Source organism: Pelophylax lessonae (assembly GCF_965119305.1).
Source record: "Pelophylax lessonae genome assembly, chromosome: 1".
NCBI lineage: Eukaryota > Metazoa > Chordata > Amphibia > Anura > Ranidae > Pelophylax > Pelophylax lessonae.
The window spans coordinates 556,060,739-556,083,577 of record NC_138768.1 but is presented as its reverse complement, the minus strand read 5'-3'; the positions used below and the strand labels follow the sequence as shown (position 1 = coordinate 556,083,577).

At 39.6% G+C, this 22,839-nt stretch overlaps 1 protein-coding gene across 1 annotated transcript in view; it reads left to right on the top strand.

Annotated features, from left to right (window-relative positions):
• Positions 1-659: 659 nt before the first annotated feature.
• The window catches only part of ADAMTS10 (ADAM metallopeptidase with thrombospondin type 1 motif 10), a 110,779-nt gene continuing 88,599 nt past the window's right edge, over positions 660-22,839 (top strand). Inside the window, exons 1-10 of the mRNA XM_082263585.1 lie at positions 660-780; positions 936-1,241; positions 5,014-5,431; positions 6,453-6,606; positions 9,963-10,180; positions 10,309-10,392; positions 11,641-11,780; positions 12,271-12,314; positions 13,960-14,065; positions 19,839-19,985. Of these exons, the coding sequence (XP_082119711.1) occupies positions 1,096-1,241; positions 5,014-5,431; positions 6,453-6,606; positions 9,963-10,180; positions 10,309-10,392; positions 11,641-11,780; positions 12,271-12,314; positions 13,960-14,065; positions 19,839-19,985 (1,457 nt within the window). The 5' untranslated portion in view covers positions 660-780; positions 936-1,095. The remainder of the gene's footprint in view (positions 781-935; positions 1,242-5,013; positions 5,432-6,452; positions 6,607-9,962; positions 10,181-10,308; positions 10,393-11,640; positions 11,781-12,270; positions 12,315-13,959; positions 14,066-19,838; positions 19,986-22,839) is intronic.

Below are 22,839 nucleotides of genomic sequence, written 5' to 3'. Positions count from 1 at the left end.
TTTTTTTCTTTTTTTTTCACTGTTGATAATCTGCAGCATAATACCAAATCCTCTTCACCTTTTTTAATATACTGTTAAGGAAACCTTTAGCTATGAAATTATAGTTACCTTATCTAAATATTTTTAACTGGATCATGTCTGTGGATAGAAGTAGACAATGCTGTCCAATCTGTCTTTGTCCATTTTATATTTTTTTCAGCCTGTATAGACATAAGTGATCCAAATATGCATTTTAATGGCTCAGAAATGTATTTAATGGTTATTAACAATATGGAACAACCATTTGACATTCAATGACTTTGGAAGTTTTAAACCTCTAGTGTGGGAACCTTTACAACTTGCTAAAGGCTTTGGATTCTTTAATCGCTACAGTTGAAGAAGAATAATTCAGCAAGTTTATGTGTATTAAGAATGGTCTATTTTATAAGTCAATGCATGGGTTGAAATGAATCAGGTGCAAACTATAGTCAACTATCTTAACCATAACATAGAATGAGATGCCATTTTTTTGTATTCATATAAATGAAAGAGGATTGTTAATTATTTTCTTTAAGTTTAGAATGATTCTATGTTGCACTTTTGTATGTTAAAAAGCCCACTGAAATTTTTTTCTTTATTGCTAATTTTTGGACCTATGATTTAATGTTGTTCTCTAGATCTCAAGCACTAGAAGTATATAGCAATACTGGCATTTGAGTTGAGCAAGGCAAAAACTACAGATTACAGAAGTTGATCAGATCTGGACTTCAGCTTGTGGATTTGGGAGCCAAGGATAAGCTGGTGAGTACAATCTATATGCTCAGCATTTCAAATAACACTGATGCTCACTTGATGACTTAACTCTGTACAAGTATTATAAAACAATTATGGTATTTTACACATAGTGTATGCATTTTAAACTGATAGGGTATAAAAACATCTTTTTTTCTTTAAAGGGTAATAATTGTGCAATTGAAAGAACTAAACTTATATCATTATTGAAATTAACAAAGAAGAAAAGAAAGCAAAATCGAAGAGCTGTTGTAAGGGCTGAAAGAGATGACTTCACAGGCTTTAGGTTAGTAGTCCCTGGGAGAAGGCCTAAGGGACAGCGTCATGGTGAAAGTGGGTGTTACAGTTAAGCTGAAGAAGACCATACGCCATGGCAGTTATCTGGGGTCTACTGGCTTTGGCCTTCTCCGTGACTGCTGCAAGACCTTCCAGTTTCAAAAGATTCAGAAATCACAACCACAGCTCCGAAGGTGAGAGATAACTATCTTTGTGTTGCAGTGAATTACTGATGATTTGTGTGTTGGGGCAGTAAGTAGGTGGACACACATGTGGGATATTGAACTGAAGATCTTGCTTGATAAAACATTTTGAGGAAAGAATAATGTATGTATTACAAATTTAGAGTCCAGCTGTAATTGTTCAGGTTAGTGAAATAAGACATCTCTATGGTTGTTAGAGGCCACATTAAAATTTCAGCTTTTCCCTATTTTTTATACCTTAGACCAGAGATTCCCAAACTACAGCCCTCCAGTTGTTCCGGAACTATGATTCCCATCATGCCTAGTCATGTATGTGAATGTCAGAGTTTTACAATGCCTCATGGGATGTGTAGTTCTGCAACAGCTGCAGGGCCGTAGTTTGGGAATCCTTGCCTTAGACTCTTACTCAAATAAAGCAGAAGACAGGACGTTGACAAAAATGTACTATACATAAATTCCATAGCCCTTTTTTGTCTTATTGTTCCTTGCTGAGCAATGTTTTGAAATTAGTTTCTGCATGTCTTCTTGCATGTATAATTTCTAACACAAATTATGCTATTACTCCTAAAGCATATCTAAAACCAAGAACAAAAAATTAATATACCGTATTGCAGCTTACCGGTCCTTAGATATGGTGACTGCATGTGTTTTCTTTTTCAGGCTAAGTCATTTTTTTCCAGTACACCCTACAAAAGTTCTGTTGATATTGTTGAATCGAGCATCTTTGTAACTTCCTGTGCACTGAACTGAAATCCTAAACAATGTTTTGTCTATTCTCAGCTAACCTCTGTGAACTACAGTACAAGTTCCCTCCATGTAATGAAAAGGAGGACTTGTTTTAGTACATTTAGGAGAGCAACCTAAGGTGACAACTCCTCCATAGACACAGTGGGGGGATTTACTAAAACTGGAGTCTGGTGCGCACTGCATAGAAATCAGCATCCAGTTTTATATTCATTTACTTTCACTTTCAATGATAATGGTAAACAGGACAAATAGAGAGGATGAATCTGGTGTTCTAATCCCTTTCCACTCTATCCAAAACTTAAAAAAAAGTTTTGCCTTTTGTTATACTTTGCATTTGATAATTCCTAAGACAAAATTTTGCATAGTAAGTCCATACAACATCTTTACAAATCTCCCACACAGTAGGCCCTTTCACATAGCCTGTGTCCATTCCAAACAGCAGGGGATGCGTGCATAGATCACCCGCTGAATCAGAGCAGAACAGATGTTTGTCTAGGTCTTGGAGGAACTGGAGGTAGTCAGATGTAAACAGGCACTTGTCTGTTTCCATCTGCCTGCCCTCAGACTAACATTGAGTTTCTATTCAAATCAACCTAAAAACTGACAAGTGGATCTGATTGGACCACTCAGACCCTTACTGAATGTAATTTAATTCTTTCAAAATATATCCCTGCTGTACAGAAAAGCTACATTATTCATAGTTATTTCTCATTTCTGCTATATATGTTTTTTTTATTTGTTTTGTCTCAAGTCTCTCTATCCCCCTCCATTTCCATTTCTCATATCATAATTTGGTTTGAGCTGGTTGCTGAGTAGCCAGTTCAATATGAATATTAAAAAAGAATAGCGCACACATGCAAAAGAAATGGCTATCAAATATGGAGACAATCCATAAATAAAAATGGGGATTTAGTCCCACCATATGGCCATATCGTGCTCAAGCCCACCACTGCGTCAAAGTACCCCATTATCAGTGGGTCCTACACTATCCATAAAAAAGGGGTGAATCCAGCCTTTCTTACCCTTGGAGATAACACTCCTTGCTGGCATGGATGTGCTAATGCACTACAGGGGACTCCTCCTATATCTACTTGATAGTGGACACCAATAGAGTACAGGTGTGTGTGGGGGATGGGATGCTCAACCTCAGAAGTCTGGTCAGACCGAATACATAATAAACAAGCAAAAAATTGGGGGAGCAAACCCTGAACATGTATATCTAAAGCCAGTGCAGCTAGTTCAATATGAATAATCTTTCAATTTTTTTGGGGGTCATTTTTAAAAGATCAGATTGATCTAAATAACATTATCAATATGCATTAATTTTTAGGTTTGTAATCTTAATGATGTACTGTATTTACATAGAGACATCCATGTTTGCTTGTCATACCTGTTGAGTGCTACATGCAATGTTTGTGCTTTACAGCTCCTTCTCAAAATGCAAGTCTTTGGGTATGCACTCCATGGATATTTGATTTCTTATTTCAATACTGTTGAAAAAGAAAAAGAGAGACAGAGTATGCATTGACCCACAGATAGTGTTATCTCTACTGAACAATATACAAAACTGTTTATAATATAGTAACCAAATATATAAGTATGTGACAATTTGGAAGTAATATTAATAATTTATTCAAAAAAATAATATTAATAATTTATTCTGAAAAAACACTATACTTTCTCTTTAATATTCTTGATTATTTGTCCATTTGACTGCAGAGATGCCATACTGAATAGTAAAGGAGAATTTACTTTCCATGGCAGGTAGTCTTTAGAAAAAAATTGGAATTATGATAAGAGTTTTTTCTTATTGGAGTGTAAAAGTTGTAAGGTAGAATAGGGGTAAGTCTCTTAAACAAAAACGGATATGAAAACTTGGTCCTATGTGTTTACTCACATTTTCAAGTCTAAACTCATTATTTGTCTAAATTATAGAATTTAAACTACTGGCACATTGGAGAATTAATTATTTAATTTGAATATAATTGTGTTGGGCTTCTCAAATGCCAGTAAAAGTATTATTGTGATATAAGTATGCTCCCACTTATCCTCTCTCCAATCTCCAGTAATGGTTGTTGTGAGCTCCCATGACAAGACAAATTATTTATGGGGTAATCAAATCAGCAGTTATCTAGAAGTTCTAGAACTGCAGTGCCAGGACCACTTACACATGGCAAGAATGATGAAAGTTCTGAAGAGGAAGATCTCATTTCACCATATCACACCTTAAAAAAGAATAGCCTTACTGTAACATCACCAGTGACACCATTATTTCCTGGGCTCATTTGCCATAGTAAGCACTTCTCCCCAAGATCAATTTTTCCATGTTTAAAGTGTCCAGTGTACATACAATTCCAGTGTCTAATCCACTATAATATAACACAGTCATTTAAAACAGAAATTATATGTTGATATTCATACACCCACGAATACACTATATATATTGCACAGGGGGTCTAAGAGAAACGTAATTTCGATTCTTTGTATGTATATATTGTACATGTGGAAGAATTGACAATAAAGTAGATTTGACTTGTATCTATTCTATATTTTTATATGCTTTATCGTATATGATCATAGGTAATGTCATGACATTAAACAAGATCCTCTTTCTTTAGTAATACTAAAATTAAACTTTTATAGCCTTCTAACTATAGCTTCTATTGAGACACAAAGTTCTAACTGTACACATATGAGACTTCATGTATGGAAATTGCAGGAATTACCCTGATCAACATTTAATGTATTTATAATACTACCAAAATAAGTACTCAAGTGTATTTGACATAAGTAATACCTTTAATTTCACTTCCTCCAGTTCAATAAATGAGGCAATTTTACCCTTTTTTTAGTAATATTAATCTGAAGAAGAGCTAATTTTTCATATAACAATCAACTGTGGTACTCTGGAAAAATTATACCTTAAACATGTACCTACCATTAGTACACTTTGGTCCTTTAATCATTATATAGATTGTGCTTGTTATTGTGCTTGACGTGGTGCCTTATAATTCAGCCCAAGTCACTGCATCGTTGGGATGACAGCAGCCAGTGAAGTCCTCTCCTCTGACCCAGCAGATTTCCTCTCCCGTCTGAGCCATTATGAGATCGCCTTTCCTGCCCAGGTGGACGAGAGTGGAAACTTCTTGACGTATGACCTTCGCAGAGCATCACCCAGCTTCCGAAGGTCCAGGAGGAGCATCCCTGATGAGTCTGAACGGCAGGTCTTCTACTGGCTGCAAGCTCAGAGTTCTAACTTCCTACTTAACCTCACCCTGCAGACAGATCTACTGGGACAGCACTTCACTGTTGAGTACTGGAAAAGAGGGGGACTGGACTGGAAACATGAGCTGTACGAGGACTGTCACTACGTTGGCCACATCCAAGATCGACAGCTGAGCTCCAAAGTGGCCATTAGCAACTGCAATGGACTGGTGAGGACAGGCTAAATATAATTTAAAGAGGTGAACAAATTTATGCCTATTAATATCAGACTGCAATATTTATATATATGAGAGTATGTATGTATATATATATATATATATATATATATATATATATACACATATATATATATATATATATATATATATATATATATATATATATCAGTCTGACAAGATTGTACAGAAATTATTATTAGACTGTAGTATGTTCAATCAGCATTATAATAGGTTAGTGCAGTGGTCTTCAAACTATGGCCCTCCAGTTGTTTAGGAACTACAATTCCCATCATGCCTAGTCATGTCTGTGAATGTCAGAGTTTTACAATGCCTCATGGGATGTGTAGTTCCGCAGCAGCTGGGGGGCCGTAGTTTGAGGATCCCTGGGTTAGTGCCACTAAAGATCAAAGTGACCTAATGAAAGTTATGTGTTTAATAGAGTAACAGTAGAAGTATAAAACTTGTCTTTAAACAAGGAAGACATGATAAGACTTTATAAAAATAACTGCTTTTGATTTTTGTCTTTTCCTTGTGGGGCTTTTATAATCCTGAAGCATAGGTGCAAACTTTTCAATGTGTTCAATGCAATCAGTATGCTGTGTAATGTAAATTTTATACAGAATTCAGCTCTATGTAACCCTGTTATATAAGGGGATGATTGATAATTAAATTCAGTGGCATTCACCCTAAAAATAAATATATATTTTAAGTGAATTTAAATGTTTTATATTTTTTGTTCATGCTTGAGCAGCTAGGTTTATTTAAGACTATGGGGTTGATTTACTAAAACTGGAGAATACAAAATCTTTTGCAGCTATGCAAAGAAACACGCTTCCAGTTAATTGAACAAGCTGAAATCAGAAGCTGGCTGGCTACAATGTACAGCTGCCCCAGATTTTGCACTCTCCAGTTTTAGTCAATCAACCCTATGTCTATAAGTTCATGAGACGAAACTGAGTTACAATAGCCATCTTATTTTGTCTATGACAACTTTTTTTCTCTTTCAAACTAGCTAGGAGTAATAGTATCAGGGGATGATGAATATCTCATTGAACCACTACCTCAAGGTAGAAATTACAACAAAACCAGTGAGGGGACTCCGCATGTGGTATACAAGCGCTCTTCCTTGCAAAGACAGCATCTTGATGCAGCATGTGGTGTAATAGGTAAACATTTACTAATTTCAGTTTTTTTTATAAGTAGCAGAATGATATCTGTGCACTAGTTTAAAAAAACATTTGTATGAATTAGTGAAATGTCATACATTACATATAAGCAAGGCCAGCCCTACAATGAGTCCCGGAGGGTCCATTGGACCCAGGCGGCAACTAGAGAGGGGTGGCACCAGGGCTATCTTTAATGCCGGACAAATGCCTTGGTCACTGTCACTGTTTTGGAGCCACCCCCCCCCCCCCCCCCCGCCGATGATGCCACTGTCATTGAGGCAGCGGTAGTTCACAGAAAGCAGGGGGCGGCCACAATGAGAGGAAGTGGAGCTGTCAAAATTAAGCACTAATGTCAGGGTGGGCAGGGCCGATGTGGGGTTCTGCCCCTTTGTCCTGTTTACTTTATAGACAAACAGCCGCTGGCCGGGGAGGAAGGTGGCGGGGGGCGGGACTGATTGTAACTACTCTATGTGCATTCACAGCGGTGTATAATTAACCTGAATTATACACCGCTGTGGTTGCATATACAGTAGTTACAAATGGTCCCGCCCTCTGCCACCTTCCTCCCTGGCCAGCAATATATACACACCACAGATGCTGTGGAAAAAAGGGGCGGAGACCTGCATATCGGCACCGCCCATCTCCGACATCACTCCTTCAATTTGACAGCTATTTGGCAGCAAATTGGCTGCACTGATGAGACTCCACTGATTAGACTGCAATGATGGGCACTGATTAGACTGCACTGACTGCACTGATGGGCACTGATGAGGCTGCACTTATTAGTCCTCGCTGGTGGGCACTGATAGGCTGCACTGATAATGGGCACTGATGAGACTTCACTGATTGGACCGCACTAAGGGGTGGCACTGATGAGGCTGCACTGATAAGGTGGCATTGATGTGCACTGATATGCAGCACTAATAGTCGGCACTAATGGACCCTGATATGCTGCACTGATGGACACAGATATGCTGCACTGATTATCAGTGTAAATGTCCCCTGTCACAGAAAAGCAGCTTATTGGCTTCCCTTTCCTCAGACAGTGACAGCGCTGAGGAAAGGAAATGCTGATAACCGACATATGTTTACATGTGATCAGCAGTGATTAGACACATTGTCAAAGGGAGGTTACCAAGAGGTAATAGTTCTGTGTGACAGGACACAAATGATGTACATCATTTTTTCTAATAGTGACTGCTGATCTGCTGAAAGGCCAAATGTTGCATAACCTGTTATTCCCATAAATCACTATACAGCCCTAGTCCGCCCCTATACTACCCTAGTCCGCCCCTATAATACCCTAGCCTGCCCCTATACTACCCTAGCCTGCCCCTATACTACCCTAGTCTGCCCCTATACTACCCTAGTCCACCCCTATACTACCCTAGTGCACCCCTATACTACCCTAGTACGCCTCTATACTACCCTAGCCTGACCCTATACTACCCTAGCCCGACTCAATACTACCCTAGCCTGACCCTTTACTGCCCTAGCCTGTCCATATACTACCCTAGCCCACCCCTATACAGACCTATCCCACCCCTATACAGCCCTATCCCAGTGGCATATCATCCATGGATGCAATGTTTTCACTGCACATGAGCCTTGAGGGGTGGGGGGGGCCCACTGTGTTGACACACACTGCACCCATGGATGCCCTAGGGCTCCAAGATGGGGGAGCAGTAATTGTGGTATGTCATATAATTTTGCATATAGACAAGGTGCTTTGGCATGTAAATCTGAATTCCTGATACATTTAATGTTTAGTTTTAATTATCATAATATAAAATAATGTATGTGGGGGACTTTTGGTGACCGTGATTTTTATTTTTTTTGGGGAAGCATCATTTTATTCTTGGACCCAGGCAGCACAATGTCTTGGGCCAACCTTGCGTATAATGTTTATTTTATGCACTTTAGGAAGTATTCGCTTCTAAACAACTCAATTCTGGAGGAGTTCTGATTTCATACACACAAACTCATTTTATTGAATGTATAGTGTTCTTCCATATTTTAGTTAGGTATTTACCCTTTCCAATCAGTACAGGCAGGATTTTGGAATAATGGTTTACTGCTGTGTTGCAAATACAGACCTTAAAGTATTTAAAGTACAAAATTGGACTTTTGGTTTTGGATAGAGTAATGAGTGGTTAGAACTAGGGATCGACCGATTATCGGCAAAGCCGATATATCGAGGGCTGCTATGCACTTTTCCTGATATATCGGAATTGGCCCCAGAGGTTACCGATTTTGCAGATTTTTTGGGAAAGTGCATGAACTGGAGTGATGCCTGCAGCTAGAGGCATCACCCCTGTACCGGCGTCCATAGCCGAAGGTCGGCTGTCTTGTAATGACAACCGATGCGGCTGAGAAGCCGCTCGACTGTCATTACAAGGAGCGAGAGAGAATGCCCCCCCCTCCCGCAACTTGGCGTTTTGAATGCTTTTAAGTGCAGAGGAGGGGTTTGGGGTCTTTTAGTACCTGTCAAAAAAAAAAATAAATTAAATGTACAAAAATATCGGCCAATATCAGTCAATACCGATATGCATTGGCCAAAATATTGGTATCGGTATCAGCAACGAAAAAACAATATTGGTCGATCACTAGTTAGAACCCATGTCTGGTTTATATTTCTTTTTCTATTATGGATATATACTTACTTACTTTGACTTGTTCTGATAACCTTTGTCACTGGAACTGAAAGAGGAAGAAACCAACATTTTGAGTTGTCACTAGAACAAGAACAGAGGGAAAATATTCCAATACTGTTTGGTTGACAACTGTTTAGGAGGGTATTTCTCTAACACCTGTCACTCCCTGGCACAGAGATATGCCTGTTTTTCATGCTGTATACCTCTCTTCCTAGTAGAGATAGTGCAGTCTACATCTCTAGTTTGACGGAACAGTCAAAAAGTGCTAAGTTATTGTTAGACTTTCTAATTCAAGATCCAAGTACGCTCTGTATGCAAATAATAAAAAAATAAAAAAACTGTGATGTAAAATAGAAGTTTATAAATGTTTAAACATTTTTAAAAAATTACTAAAATCCACTATAGTTTACCTTTAAAAAGAAGTGCAAAGAGCAGTGTCATGTGCAAAGTGTAGCAGCCCAAAGCAACCAAATAGTAGTTCATGCCATGTAATCTTGCTGCTTGGCCATGCCTTAACACATTGGCATCCATCCAACAATAATTTTACAGTGTTGGATGGACTTGCCCTTTATTTATCTTCTATCAGTTTTATCACTGGTTTATATCTTAGTTTTATAAGAGACGTTTTTTTACTAGGCAAGATTATGCTGAAACATTTTGTAACCAAGGAAATTACCTGAATGAATGTTTGTTCTACTCTAGATGACAAGCCCTGGAAGGACCGTCATTGGTGGCTGAGAAACCCAAGGCCTCCACCTTTACGACCAGCTTCCAACCACACACAGCGTGGACCTCTGCCACTTAAACGATCAGTGAGCACAGAGCGATATGTGGAGACTTTAGTGGTTGCAGATAAAATGATGATTGGCTATCATGGAAGAAGGGACATTGAGCAATATATCCTGGCTATCATGAACATTGTAAGTATTACAACCTATGCAAGCTACTTTTTACCTTTAGGACAGAAGAAAATACCATTCTGTGTTCCACTTGCTCAGCATTTATTAGTGATATTAAGACTGATCTTTTTTTCTTTCCTGGAGGTCAGGTTGCCAAACTTTTCCAGGACTCAAGTCTGGGGAACATTGTGAACATCATGGTGACTCGGCTAATCCTTTTGACTGAAGATCAGGTTAATAAAAATAGTAATAATACAGGCACTAAATCACTAGCATTTTGTTCATTGTTAGAAATTCCGTTTCTTTTTTTTTGCAAAATATTAATTTGTCAAATCATACTTTTTACAGCCTAAATTATATATCTGATCTGTCACATTTTATTTTTCAGTACTTAGTCAGAAAATAGTTTATATCTTTTAATTCTTTGGCATTTAAATATAACTCTAGGTGTGTAGCCTCAAAAACAAATAACTTATCAACCATTTGCCCAAAGTAGAGAAATAGGGAAAAACTGAGAAATAACTTTTCCACTGTATGCAAACATTGACCAAGTCGGTAAAAGAAAGTAGTGGATACGATGGATGTAACAATCCATTATCTATAGTTTTATTAAAAATACCATATATTGTAGGCTGTTTTTCTTCTTGTTGTGATATGAGGAATTATTTAACAACATCAAGTCTGGTAGAGTGATGAGAGCCCTGGATGTATGGTTGAGAGCCAATTTCACTCTTTATATGTCATGAACTAAATAACAAAATGCAATGTTTATCAGAGGCTTAACTAAGCCCCTTCATCAGGTAATGTGCTAGTGAGGGTTAGAAGAAAACTGCTCAAACAGCGAGTATCATGAAGTTGATTTCTCTAGCATGGATTAAGGGTCTGCTTTGGTTACTGGTTTAGAACCCTGCCAGACTGACAACTAGAGCAGGCTGCCCAATTGGTGACCAGAGAAGGCTGCTTAATCATAATCAGAACAGACCCAAAATTCATGCTAAAGGAGTTAACAATGGGATTCTCGCTGTCCATCTATTTTTACTCCAACCCTCATCTCCGCAAGCCGTGATGAAAATGGATCGATCAAGCCCCACAAAATAAGTCGACTATGGTTTTTCACTCATAAATAATAAACATTTAAGTGGACTCTCAACAATATGCCACATGCTCTCCTTACTCTACTAAACTTACTTATCCAACAACCCCTTTTCATACCCATAAGTTTTTAGAGAGCAGCCTCTCAACGAAAACATCAAGGGGTCTAAATACCTACCAAAATCTTGATCCAGTGTACCACCAACATATAATTTTTTAACAAATCAATAAAAAGATAATGCCTTTTCTGTGCAAAAATGAAGTCTAGCTAGTAGGTATAACTTACTGCAGTATGTCTCAAATATGTTTAACAATGCTAATAAGATGTATTAGCACCCTTGACGCAGTAAACTTAGTTGACATTATTATAATATTATTATTGTCTGCAGCCTAACCTGGAAATCAACCACCATGCAGGAAAGTCACTTGACAGCTTCTGCAGATGGCAAAAGTCCATTGTAAGTCGAAATGGTAATGCAATCACAGAGAGTGGCATAGCTGACCATGACACTGCCGTCTTAATAACCAGGTAATAAAAACATTAACAGAGACTGCAAATGAAAGTGATATTGTCTTACCAACTGTTGTGTCATGTTGTTAAAGTTTTCCAAAAGATATCATTGCACTTGAGAATTGGGAAAAATTTGGAAACTAGATGTCCTAACCAGCAACAGCTTTGGGCAGAATTTGCATCTCTCAGGTCGAGTTTGGAGAGCCTTCGGGTGATCATTAACCTAGCTGGAGTTCTGTGAAAAGCAAAAGTAGTCACTGGTAACAATTATGTACAAGTAGTGTCCGTATTTAATATAGTCAAAGTGATGAGAGTGTATTACGTTGAATGCTACAGTTGTATTCTAATAGAACAAACATAAACATTTGTGTTCATTGTGTACACCTTGAATCTAATCAGTAGGCCCCCAAAATAGTACACTATTATGGGGATTCCTGTTTTTGTTCAAATACTGTATATCTACATGTATTATAAAAGTTGTCTGTGTATTTTTTTTTTTTTTTTACAGATATGATATTTGCATTTACAAAAACAAGCCATGTGGAACATTAGGTGAGATAACTGTTTTATATTCTTAAAATAAAATACAGTATCTTTTTATGTGACAACCCTGAAGAAATGACACTTTGCTACAATGTAAAGTAGTGAGTGTACAGCTTGTCTAAGGGCTCTTTCACACGGGCGATCCGATCAGATCCGCCTGTCAGTTTTTTAGGTGGATCTGATCGGATCCTCCATGCAGCTCTATGGGGCAGCGGGTGTCAGCGGAGACATGTCCGCTGACACCCGCTGCCATCCGCATCCGATCCTGTGCTTGAAATCTGGATGGATGGAAACCCTATTTTTCCATCCGTTCAGTAATCGGAGCGGATCGGATCTGATGAGAGCGGACAAGCGGTCTGCTCTCATCCGATCCCCCATAGAGGGCAGCGGGGGCAGAGACACCTCCCTCTCCGCTCTGCAAGCGGAGACGGAGCTGTCATCCGCCCGGCTCAGCAGGGATCGCGGATCGATCCCCGCTGAGCAACTCGGATCCGCCTACGGAGCGGACCATGTGAAAGAGCCCTAACAGTGTATTTCTGCAGAGGTTAAAGGGGTGGGAGATCAGCCTGTCAGTGCCCAGACCATTCGTATTAAATTGGTCTGCATGGCTGTCGTCCCAGAAGGAATACTCTTCTAAAGATGATACACAAGAAAGTCCGCAAATAGTTTGCTGAAGACAAGCAGACTAAGGACATGGATTACTGGAATCATGTCCTGTGGTCTGATGAGACCAAGATAAACTTATTTGGTTCAGATGGTGTCAAGTGTGTGTGGGGGCAACCAGGTGAGAAGTACAAACACAAGTGTGTTTTGCCTACAGTAAAGCATGGTGGTGGGAGTGTTATGGTCTAGGGCTGCATGAGTGCTGCCAACACTGGGGAGCTACAGTTTATTGAGGGAACCATGAATGCCAACATGTACTGTGACATACTTAAGCAGAGCATGATACCCCCTCCCTTCGGAGACTGGGCCGCGGGGCAGTATTCCAACATAATAACAACCCCAAACATACCTCTAAGACAACCCCTGCTTTGCTAAAGAAGTTAAGGGTAAAGGTGATGGACTGGCCAAGCATGTCTCCAGACCTACACCCTATTGAGCATCTGTGGGGCATCCGCAAATGGAAGGTCGAGGAGCGCAAGGTCTCTAACATCCACCTTTGTGATGTTGTCATGGAGGAGTGGAAGAGGACTCCAGTGGCAAGCTGTGAAGCTCTGGTGAACTCCATGCCAAAGAGGGTTAAGGCAGTGCTGGAAAATAATGGCGGCCACACAAAATATTGACACTTTGGGCCCAATTTGGACATTTTCACTTATGGGTGTACTCACTTTTGTTGCCAGAAGTTTAGACATGAATGGCTGTGTGTTAAGTTATTTTTGGGGGGACAGCAAATTTACACTGTTATACAAGCTGTATAGTCACTACTTTACATTGTAGCAAAGTGTCATTTCTTCAGTGTTGTCACATGAAAGGATATAGTAAAATATTTACAGTAATGTGAGGGATGTACTCACTTTTGTGAGATACTGTATATCTGTTGTACAGTATACGTCTAATTGAATGTGCATGTACTCTTTTTAGAAAAATGTGTAAAGGAAGATAATTTTAAGATCTGTGATGAAACAAAGATTTATTTTCCCCTATTATTCTTTAGGTTTGGCACCAGTGGGTGGAATGTGTGAAAGAGAGAGAAGCTGCAGTATAAATGAAGATATTGGCCTAGCAACAGCTTTCACCATTGCACATGAGGTGGGACACACGTGAGTGAGTTCCATGTACCGTTTTCAACCTCTCTACAACCTAGCATCTTTAAATTACTAGCCTTTGGATCCATACAAAGCATTTAAGACACATAAATGAAACCTAAAGAGATACCTAAAGAGATACAGAAAAAAAGTGAATAACTTAAATCAGGAGTACTAAAGAAGGCATTTTCTCAGCAACAATAGTGACTTGGTCATTATGTTGAATACTTTTATACATAATCTCTAGTATTTTTCACCCATTTTTTTTAACCCTCCACCATAAAAGAATAGCCTGTAGTAATATAGCCTGTAGTAATTAAGCAGCATGACAAATAACATAAAACCTGAGCCCACTTACTGTATATAAAGCACACATACACCATAGTGATTTTACCCACAAAATTTGCTTTGTCTACTGTGCCACAAGCAAGGAGTCTAACAGACATGATCAACACTTAGTACAATTATTGTTTTAAATGAAACTCTTCCCTTCAATATGCTTTTCTGCATGACACCTACTTTAAAACAGAACTTCAGGAGTACAAAATATAAATAGAGTGCAGGTATATGAAATATAAAATGAAATGTCTATAGTGCAGGGCTCAGCAGTGTGTATCCCAGAGAATGCAAGAGGCCAGGAGTGTAAAAGGCACGAAGTTCAGAGGCCAGGAGCGAATAATGCAAAGAATGCAGGGACCAAAAGTGCATAATGCAGAAAGTGCAGTGTGTAAAGCAGAGACTGCAAGGCTCAAGGGTGCATAACACAGAGGGTGCAGGGTTCAGTAGTGCATGAGCATGGAATACAGGGGCCATGGGTGTGTAAGGCAGAGAGTGTAGAGCCCAGGAGTGAATAACACACAGAATACAGGGTCAGCAGTGCATAATGCAAAGAGTGTAGGGGTCAAGAGTGTATAGGGCAGGAAGATAGACAGCAAAAAAACTTGACAGAGGTCCTAGCCCTTACCCACTCTACCCAAAACGAATAAAGTATGTTTAATCATACAGTACAGGACACCATGGGCTATACACAGCTGTGTCCTTGGATGATGGATGTCTTCTCTGTACTGAAAGAAGCTTACCTTGTTATTATTTTCTGTTATCAAGTTTCCTAACTGCTCCATAGGCACTGTGACTCCTTTTCAGCAGCTTTCTGGATCAGTTGACTTCTTGGCTGTGCCCTGGGGGAATGTACCTAGACCCTGCCTGGAGGAGGATACAAGGCTGGCCTGTTATGCGACTTTGTCAAACTGGATCTTGCATGGGTGCTCACCATAGCATGCTAGTCATGTAAAAAGAGCTGCAGGGACACCTTCAGTCCCAGGGTCAGCCCTTGATTCATGCCAGCATAAGGGTCCATTGAGTCTACCCCATGCATTTAACCAGCAAGGACAGAATCTCCCTGGTGTGGTGGATTTACAACCCATCTTTTGATTTAGAGAAACATTTTTACCCAAAAAGGTTCTCATAATGAATGCCGGTCTGTCATACTGAGGATGAGTCCTGGATGCCCTGTCTATGCAGGAAACTTGGTGATTAGAAGAAGATCCATTTCCCTTAACATCCTGGAAGACAAATCATATCAGTTATCCTTCCAGTGCTGGAGCTCCCAGTTGTGAGGTTATCCAATCAGATTCCAGTCAGATAATGTCACAGCAGTGGCCTACATTGAGGCACCAGAAGTTGTGCCACCCAGGGAGAAGTAGACTGGTTGATTCCCAACTGGGAGGAAATGTATGTCCTTTCCCACACTGTCATTCATATGCTGGATAAGGATCTTCTAATGTCCAGATTCTACACCAAAATGGACAGGGTTTTTGCGAGGTTTGGGGGCCCTTGTGTTTTTGCAGTGGATACTCTAGTGACTCACTAAAATCGGTTCAGCTTGATCTATGCATTGCCTATTGATCCACCCCCTCATCTGCTCCGCAGATTTAAATTGGAGGGCATTCCAGGGATCCTCACTTCACTGAACTGGCCCAGGAAGACGTGTTACTTGGACATACTTAAAATTTTGGCAGACTCTTCATATGCTCTTCCTCCTCTTTGGTTGCTGGCTTTAAAGGCATGGCTGTAATAGCCCAGGTTCTGAGGGGCAGAGGCTTATCAGATTTGGTCATCCCTTTGCTCCTAAAGGCTAGAAAATCATCTTCTTGTAGAGTCTACCATCACATCTGGAAGACCTACTTTGCATCATGCAAGACTGGGAATTTTCAGTCTAGAATGTACTCTGTGGGACAAATCCCATCTTTCTTCCAGTCTGGTCTGGGCCAGCATCTATCCTTGAGAAACATCAGGGCCAAATCTTAGTTTTGGTTGTTCTGTTTCAGAGACTGCTGGTCTCTAATTTCTAAGGCTTTTTTGCAGGGTATTGTGCACATTGCTGTCCTTGTCATGTGACAGATTCGATCTCTGAATGAACTGCTATCATGCATGGCACTGTAGCATTACTACGCAGTGGCTAAATATCTACCAGCAGATGTCATGGGCATGTCCATTGTCACAGGTTGTTTTAGCAATCCAGGAAATGGACACAAATCAAATATACATGAAAGATGAGGGACTAGCAGCCCCAAGACCGAGAGGGCCATGCAGCCAAGTTAGATACAGAGTAGAATGATATGTCCCATGAGGGAAAATAACTCAAATGGGGATCACTTAAAACCTGACAATTGTTGTACAGATATAGGTATTAGCACCACCAAGAACTGTTCAGTTCACCTCACTCTGTTCAAATGTAATAAAAAAACATTATTTTAGAGCATTTTAAACAGTTTTTACCCTTTTTCTTTTTAAATGTACTCAAACATGTGCAATAAGATTGAATTTTGGTGACCAGCTAACCATCAACCAAAAGCCATGCAGGTCAACACTCCTCTCTGATCACTGGACACCAAAGTGATCTGGTATAGCTTTGGTGTGTATGTTTAACAATACTGCCCTTCTAGATAATAAATCTTCTCCCATACATTTTACAGGAGTGTTTGCCTCTGCAGTATTAATAAAATATGTATCTTTAATTAGCAAATAGATCATTGTGTGCAAGTCAGCAATTCTAAACTAAGTCGAACATTCCAAGACCTAAATATTTCTACCACTATGTGTGACCGTAGGTTTTAAGCAGTGTTGCTTTGATCTCTCATATGGTCAGTTTCTCACATAGCTTCTCCAATTGCAATTGTGAACTGTAATGAATCTAGTCCAGATTTTGTTCCAGTCAACAGTGCCATTTTGTTTCTTCTTAGCCAAAACATGTACAATTGTTTGCTTGTCAAAAAGTTGATTTGGAGAGTGGTAAATTCCCTTTAAGGTTGCAGTTTGCTGACCAAGTTTTGATTGTTGAATATCAGCTGCAGATGCTGTGTGTACATGTTTAAACCTAATATAATGGTCTTCAGTTGCTGTGGTCATTCTAGGTCTGCTTAGTCTAACGTTTTATAAAAATGAACAGTCATGATAACCGAACTGTTTTATTTCAGTAACTTTCTAGTAGAAATTACTAAAAGCCATTCCAGCCATTTAAAAGATACATATGTGTTCACACATGAAAAAGAGGTGCCACTAGACTCTGGCACCCAAAGCAGTATGCTCTAGATCTTCCTTTGCGTCAATGCCTCAGGCCTGTGACTGCAGCATGGTGTACTACTATAAACACACCTACACCTGAACATCATCATAGCGTTGTCCTTTGCATATGGTGACGCAGGTTTTGTTGCCCACTCCCAGGTTCTATGGGAGGGCAACTAGGTTCAAGGTTATGTCAACAAGCAAAGGGTAGCCAGAGAGGGAATATACGAGGTGTGTCTAAAATGTTTGGTGAATGGTATCAGAAAACAAACAAAACAGAAGATAGAAACAAATTACTTTTATTGGCCTTCAAAATAATCACCATTCTTCACAACACACTTTTGGCAATGTTCATAAAGCATCTGGAAACTGTCAGCAAAGGCCTCTTTAGCAATCATTCGCAGAACCGCTGTCACACATTCTTGGATTGCCCCCACGCCTGCAAAACATGCACCTTTTATGACACTCTTCAGGTGGGGAAGATGGTGAATGCCATTCCATCAATTGCCCCTTGGATTACGGATCTAACTGGTAGCACCAGATCTCATACCGTGACGATGGTTCACAGAAAGGATGGATCCCGGTTATACATAGTAATGATATCTCCAGAGGTTTTTATCCGTTTTTCTTTCTGTTAGTCTGGCAGCTTGTGCGGCAAACCAGGAACAGATCTTCCACTTCCATAATTTTTGTTGATGATGGTGTGCACTGTGTCCTTGCTAATGCCCAATTTCTCTGCCATCAATCGTAACGTCAGTCGCTGATCTTGTGACAACATTTTTTGCATTTACTTGATCATGTCTAGGGTTCTGCTGGTCAACGGTCGACCCGAATGTGGCTCATCCTTAATAATTTCCTTCCTGTCACAAAAGCGTTTGAACTAGTCATAAACACATTTTCTGCTCACGGCTTCCTTTTGTACACTTGCACCAACATTTCGTTTTGATGTTAACTTGTTGCTCCATAGCACTGTGACCCTACCTCTCACACTAACTACGTTCAACTGCCCACAGCCACAGTCACGTGCACTCCACGCTAGGTGGCGCTTCTCTGTATATCACTGAAGCATTTCCTTGCATGGGGAAAGGTAATAGTTCATTGCATAGCAGCCACACTTGAAAGTTTCTATTGATATTGTGCAAGCAATTAATGACAAGCAATTTCAAAGCCGTATGTTGCATTTCCTTTCCTGTGAAATTGCTTAAACAGCATCTTCCAAGCTTTGCCATAGACTACAATAGAAGGTAAAATTGCTCTGAAAATGCTGCAAACAGGATGTTTTTAAAGTTCATCGATGGAACACTTTAGTGCCGGCTGTACACAATGCATTTCTTCAGGTATAAGAAATTTTCAAGCACTGAAAAAAAAACAGCAAAAGGCTTGAAAACAATGTTAGTGTAAAAAATGCCTATGACTGCATTGTCATGAACTTCTATAGGCAAGAGATAGCTGTAACGTGCATGCCTTTTGAAACTCCGTCAATGTATTCATCACATCTACTACAAAGTCCATAAATGCCCCAGGTCTTTGAAGACCCTAGCGTGGAGACTGTTTTACTAAAGCAGTTATACATTGTGTGATTAATCCCTTCAATTATCCAATCATGTGAAATTAAAATAAGTAAACATGAATTGCTTTTTACATGACCGGATAATTGACGTGACTATTCAATCAATTTATTGTATGAAAATTCTGAATTCCTTTTGTAATCAGCATCGGTGCATCTGATTTAAATGTGCCTTAACCTAAAGTTGAAACAATGTTGCGAAACAACAAAATAAGAAACTTAACAAGTTATTTTTTCATAGGTGTGAAAATTTTATTTAAAAAAAATAGGTTTTAACTGAGTAAAAAAAAAAAAAACGAAATTAACTCTCTTTCTAAATATTTTCTATGTGTTCACCCATTGTATAGCCATTAAAGTAAAATAAATTTCCCACTTACCACATTCTCTTATTGTTAGCAAAATGTCCTACTAACATTTTCCTCAGTTGGCACAGTTTGACTTAATACTTGGACTTAAAACTGAATTTAGTTCATTTGAATTTTTTAGGTGTTCAGGACAGATAAATTTGAAGACATACAAACCACTAATAAGAATATATAGGTGTTTCATTATACACATGTTTAAAATATACCTATATGGATCACATCTTATCATTTTCTTTTTACTGAGTTTCTTAGCGAAAACAAAATAAATCAAATAAACATCTTCTTCCTTTAGGTTTGGCATGAATCATGATGGTATTGGTAATGGCTGTGGATCTCGAGGTCAAGAGACAGCCAAGCTCATGGCAGCTCACATTACTATGAAGACCAATCCATTTGTGTGGTCGGCTTGTAGCAGGGACTACATCACCAGCTTTCTGGAGTAAGTCACCTGAAATGTTTTCTTTATACAATTAGACATTGTTTAATCCACTTTTGTTCCGTAATCCTTGAAAAATACATGCTCTTTTTTGAATGCTAGGACTAGGGACTCTAGGATGACGTCCCTACTGGGCAAAACATGTTAGAGGGGGTTCTCCCAGGGGCAGGAGCCAAAGCCCGAAGCCACGTTTTACTAAGAGGAGCTCACTATATGCTGAGGCAGTGGGCAGATGGGCACCATTTTGTAAAAGAATCAACATTTACAATTACTAGGCAATAGTATGGAAAACTGTTTTTACCGGGACTTCTTTTGGCTTCCTTTGTGGGTCCAGGTAGTTTTTTTTTTTACTACTGTGCAGAAAATTTGCCCACAGCAGCCAAAGAAGTTATTTTACCTTTATTTTGACATTAACTGCTAGAATCTGTGAGAAGTTAAAGCTTATGAATATGAATCTTTTTTTAGCGTAGTTAAAGCGGTTTTAAACCCAAGAACCAAAATTAAAATATATTACAGATTACAAATCTTTAAATATGGTGGCTTTATCAGTTTTCTTTTTTTAGACTTTTTGTCCCATTGTTTTCAACTGGTGTTCTGATCAGTAACACACCTCCTGTATTAGATTTCTCCCACTCTGCATGACTGAGCATAGGGGGCACCTTTGGACAGCAGCATTGTCAGTCTAGGGGGAGGAGAGGGGAGGGGACTGTTAAATGGACTCGCAGATTTAGATACACTTAACAAATTGAAGCCAAACTCCAGCTAATACTTTTTAAGCAGTTACAATAAACATTTTGTTTTTCTTTTTGGGATAAAATTATTACATAAATAAATAAAAGCTGACCATTGTAAGCATTCATGCTAGTGTTAAATGGTTTGTCTCATTTTTGTAACTGATACATTGTGCTGGAGAGCTTGTTCTTTGTAAAAACAACAGAGTTACAGGCTGTATCATCAAATAAAAATAGAAGAAAGCAAGCCTAAAAAGAATCTAAGAAATTGTATCGCATCTAAGAAATTGTAACCTACAATATATTAAATGTTTGCTTTTGGGTTTAATACCACTTTAACATTGTCTCCTATGAAAAAAAAAAATACTTTTCCTTCCCCCCCTTTTTACAGAACAGAGTATACAATACAGATGCATGATAGTTGGTTCAGGCACCTGGGAATCTTCTAGCACATGGCCCTAGTGTCAGGCTTGTGTAAAAAAAAGTCTGCTGCCAACAAATCAAGTAAGAAAGCGGGTGGTAGAGTGGGTGGGAGCATTCTTTTCATCACCGAGGCACAACAAATCCTGCTCTGGCTTGTGCTTAAAAGTGATTGTAAAGTCTCTCCCTCTCTCTTTTTTTTTTTTTTTTTTAATAACAAACATATTATACTTACCTCCTCTGTGCAGTGGTTTTGCACAGGGCAGCCCAAATCCTCCTCTTCTCGGGTCCCTCCTCAGTGCTCCTGGCCCCTCCCTTCTGTTGAGTGCCCCCACAGCAAGCAGCTTGCTATGGGGGCACCCAAGCCAAGCTGCAGCTCTGTGTGTCCATCTAGACACGGAGATGCCATTCAGCTCGGTTCCCTCTCCCTCGTGATTGACTTACTGACTTTGATTAACAGCCACAGGAGCCAATGGTGTCCCTGCTGTATCTCAGCCAATCAGGAGAGAGAGTCCTGCGTGGCCGAGGGACTCGTGGACATCCCTTGACAGAGAAGGGGCTCAGAAAAGAATTTGGGGGTGCTAGGGAGGCTGCTAGACACAGATAAAACACCTTTTGCCTTTACAACTCCTTTTAACCAGAAAACAAGATCTGTAGCATATCATATTTTACAGGCTTACTCTAGCTATGCAAAAAGCAGCCATGACATGTCAGGTGCAGCGAAGGGTGATTTCTGGTCACTGCTGATATGGAAAACACATTTATTAGGAGACTATATTTAGAAGTGGGGACCAAGAGGTATGACTCTCGGTGTTAGGATATTTGCTCCAAAAATAATGTTTTTTAGTTTTGTGAAAAAAATTAAACTATGGTAAAATAACATCCACGTAAAAGTTAATTAATCTGCTGTAGTCCATAGTTATTTAAGGTGTGTTTAAAAAGTTCAATGAGTGGTCCGACATCTCAATGACAACATGGGCCAGGTGCGTGCGCATGCACACGGCTATCCAGGGACACATCGAGAAGCAGCACCTAGCTTTGAGTACTTGTGACCCTCAGGGTAGACCCGCTACAGGCAGTCAAATGTAGTCAGTGTGAGAGGTAGGGTCACAGTGCAATGGAGCATCATGTTCTTCTACAAATTTTGAAAAACGGAGACAGAGACGCATTAAAAGTATACCAGACAGAAACCGTGAGCAGAAAATGTGTTTACAACTGGTTCAAAAACTTTTGTGATGGGAAGGAAACGATTGAGGATGACCCATCTTTGGGTCGGCCGTTGACAAACTGAACCCCAGACATGATCAAGCGAGTGCTACAAATGCTGGCATAAGATCAGTGACTGAGTCTACTATTGATGGTGGAGGAATTGGGCATTAGCAAGGACACAGTGAGCACCATCGTCCGCAAAGATTTGGGTAAGCGCAGGATCTGTTCCCAGTTTGTGCTGCACAAGCTGACAGACGAACAGAAAGCAAATCGGATGGAAACCTCTGGAGATTTCTTCACCATGTTGGATCAGAACCCATCCTTTCTGCGAACCATCGTCACAGGTAATGAGACCTGGTGCTACCAGTTCGATCTGGAATCCAGCGACAATAGATGGCATGGCCTTCACCGTCTTCCCAAAAATAGTCCCGACTGAAGAGCGTCATAAAAGGCGAAAAAATTTGCGGACGTGGTGGTAATCCAAGAATGTGTGACAG